Source organism: Acyrthosiphon pisum, chromosome A3 (genome assembly GCF_005508785.2).
Source record: "Acyrthosiphon pisum isolate AL4f chromosome A3, pea_aphid_22Mar2018_4r6ur, whole genome shotgun sequence".
Lineage (NCBI taxonomy): Eukaryota > Metazoa > Arthropoda > Insecta > Hemiptera > Aphididae > Acyrthosiphon > Acyrthosiphon pisum.
Window position 1 is genome coordinate 16,784,908 of NC_042496.1, and position 2,791 is coordinate 16,787,698.

Below are 2,791 nucleotides of genomic sequence, written 5' to 3' on the forward strand. Positions count from 1 at the left end.
GGGAACGCGAATAAGGTCCGAACGGGAACGCAGAAAAACTCAAAACTGGTAAACACGAAAAATCTGAATTAAACTGAATTAGATATTAATAGATATTAATTACAAATTTCTCGGTAAATATACCTTTTTTTTTCTGATAATATTTTCTATTGTGTATAATTTATATACCTTTTTTTTTTCCGATAATATTTTCTATTGTGTATAATTTATAAAAGAAGAGACCCGGGAGACCGCCCATCGAATTTTTCAATTGGCCCTCGTTCACGCCGACTTTATACCAAAGACCCGGGAGACGCAAACCGAATTTTTTCATTGGCCGTTTCCTTACGCTAGTTCAAAATATTATACCTAGTCGGAACGAGAGCGCCACACGGGTCTCCGTTTTATAGTTAAGGATATTCATTATATTATTTTTCATATTTTGTTTTACCAACTGATTTTATATGGTAAATATTTTATGTATCTATAAATAAAAATTACACCTAGCTTTCTCCAATATTTACGTTATAAAGGTAAGAAAAATATTAATTTAACATACAATATTTTTCTTAAGTAAAAATCATAATCCAAAGACCTTCTTGTTCTCACTCTCCAATAAAATATTACATGTTATGATAAAGTGAAAAAAGAGATGAGTTAAAAATAACAAATTAACTTATCAACAATAATATCATATTATACATAATCAAAATGAACACTAGTTTATTGTCTCACCTTCATAATAATTTATACTTAGGTATACTAGGTATTTTAAATCTCCTATTAAATTATTATTTTATTACTTTAAAATAATAATTAATTACAATCATAGTATACCTAATAAATGTTTACAATGCACCTATAAATATTTGTTTGAATAAATAAATGCTTTTTTTCACAATTTGAAAGCTTTTTTAACTAATTATTTATTTTATTGCAAAATCTAAGAACTATATAATATTACACATATTAATGAAAAATAAGCATAGTAGTAGTGCTTTTAATGATATGTACAACTGAGTACCGGATGATTGTGTTGATCCTGTTTCAGTATTTTCAGTTAGTATAATTGTGGCACCGGGTTTTAGATCAATCCACTCTGCTGTTAATATTGATTTTCTAAAAATAAAACATTATAAGAATATGTATATAATATTATATTGTTGTAAATTATATTAAATTGCTAATATTATTTGTTTAATTTAACAATCCTCCCAGTGCCGTAGTCAGAAAAAAATGTTAGGGGGGAGCACTTAATTTTTTTTCTCTAGCCTTTGAAATGTTAGAATATCTAATTATGACCCCTTTGTTCATAAAGTGTATCTACTACTCGTTTTATGACTATATTATATTTATGTTCACAAGTATGGTACCTACATTGGCTACATTTTAATACAACAATGTATTAATATTATTGTAAACCATAGGTTAATGTATTCATCAATATTATTATTATTATATCAAAATGTGTTGTAAACAAAAGTTACAAAACATTCCATTTTTGGTTTGAATATTATTAAAATTAACTAACAAAAATACAAGACTATATTAGGACTGTTGAAAGCTGGTAGTTTTTTCGTGCAATTAGATCAATAAGTGGAAAAGAATATACTTCCAGAAATCCAATTTTAATTTCGAAAAAAACATAACAATTTTGTGTGTTTTGTTGGAAGCGATGTTTTTTTTTAGTAATTCAAAAGTAAAAGTGAATTTTGAAAAAAAAAAGAAAATTACTCTGGTAATATAATACTAATTAAACAATACTACAGATCATAGATCCATTTCCAACATAATCTAGAAAAGATATTAAGGAATTCAAATATATGATTTCAAAATTAAAATAGCCAAAAGGGCTTTTGGTACTGGGTGAATTTTGTAGCACATGTAAGTTGAACATTTTTTATCACAAAATATAGTTACATGATTACGCGTATGTACTTTACTGGGGTTCAAGAATCTTAGCCATCGTTTATCTTAAACTACATAAAGCGATCGGGGAACTGGCACACACTAATGATCAGTCACTACACACATAGATAATTAGCCAATAGTACTAACGATGGATGTACAATATTTCCTAAATCCAACCCCTTCAAAATGGTTCACTTCGACAGCCTTAACTTTTAATTTTTATCAAACATATAATATAATATAAAACAAGCTAAAAAAAATTTCGGGGGTGAGGGGGGGCACGTGCCTCCAGTGCCCACACCCAGGCTACGGCACTGAATCCTCCACAATGGAATAATCTCTCCTTATTTTTGGAAAATTATTATGTACTAACCCGGTGTCAAAATTCGAGTTTACTGATCCAACAACAACAGTTAAAGAGTCAACCAAATTTGATATTTTGTCTGATAAACGTACACGCTGTGTACAATTTGTATCCATGTTAATAATTAATGTGTAATTCTCATGCCCTGGTAAAAATCTGGAAAATTTTATAAAATCATTTTTAATACTCGTTTATTTTTAAAAAAACTCATACATTATTAATTATAAATAAATGTGTATATTATGTCATGTTTATATAAATAAAAAAAATTAACCCTCCGATAACTATTATAAACGAATAGAGGAAAAATGTCAAGACCAAAATGAATGCTCTATAGCATTACGGTAGGTTTTTCTTTTTTCTCTCAAACAACCAATTGATAAAAAAATTATAAAATAAATGCAAAGTAATAAACAATGTAAGCAAAACTTGTGTTGATGACAGAGTGTTATTTACTATACAGTATAAATGCGAAATCAAATTAATTAATATAATACCGATACAATGACGAGACAAGTCAGTTTCATATTATTATTA

General features: G+C 27.6%; 1 protein-coding gene across 1 annotated transcript in view; it reads right to left on the reverse strand.

Annotated features, from left to right (window-relative positions):
- Positions 1-896: 896 nt before the first annotated feature.
- LOC100166235 (maltase 1) overlaps positions 897-2,791 on the reverse strand; it is a 10,665-nt gene continuing 8,770 nt past the window's right edge. Inside the window, exons 8-9 of the mRNA XM_001949569.4 lie at positions 2,264-2,410; positions 897-1,098 (exon numbers count right to left, since the gene is read on the reverse strand). Of these exons, the coding sequence (XP_001949604.2) occupies positions 930-1,098; positions 2,264-2,410 (316 nt within the window). The 3' untranslated portion in view covers positions 897-929. The remainder of the gene's footprint in view (positions 1,099-2,263; positions 2,411-2,791) is intronic.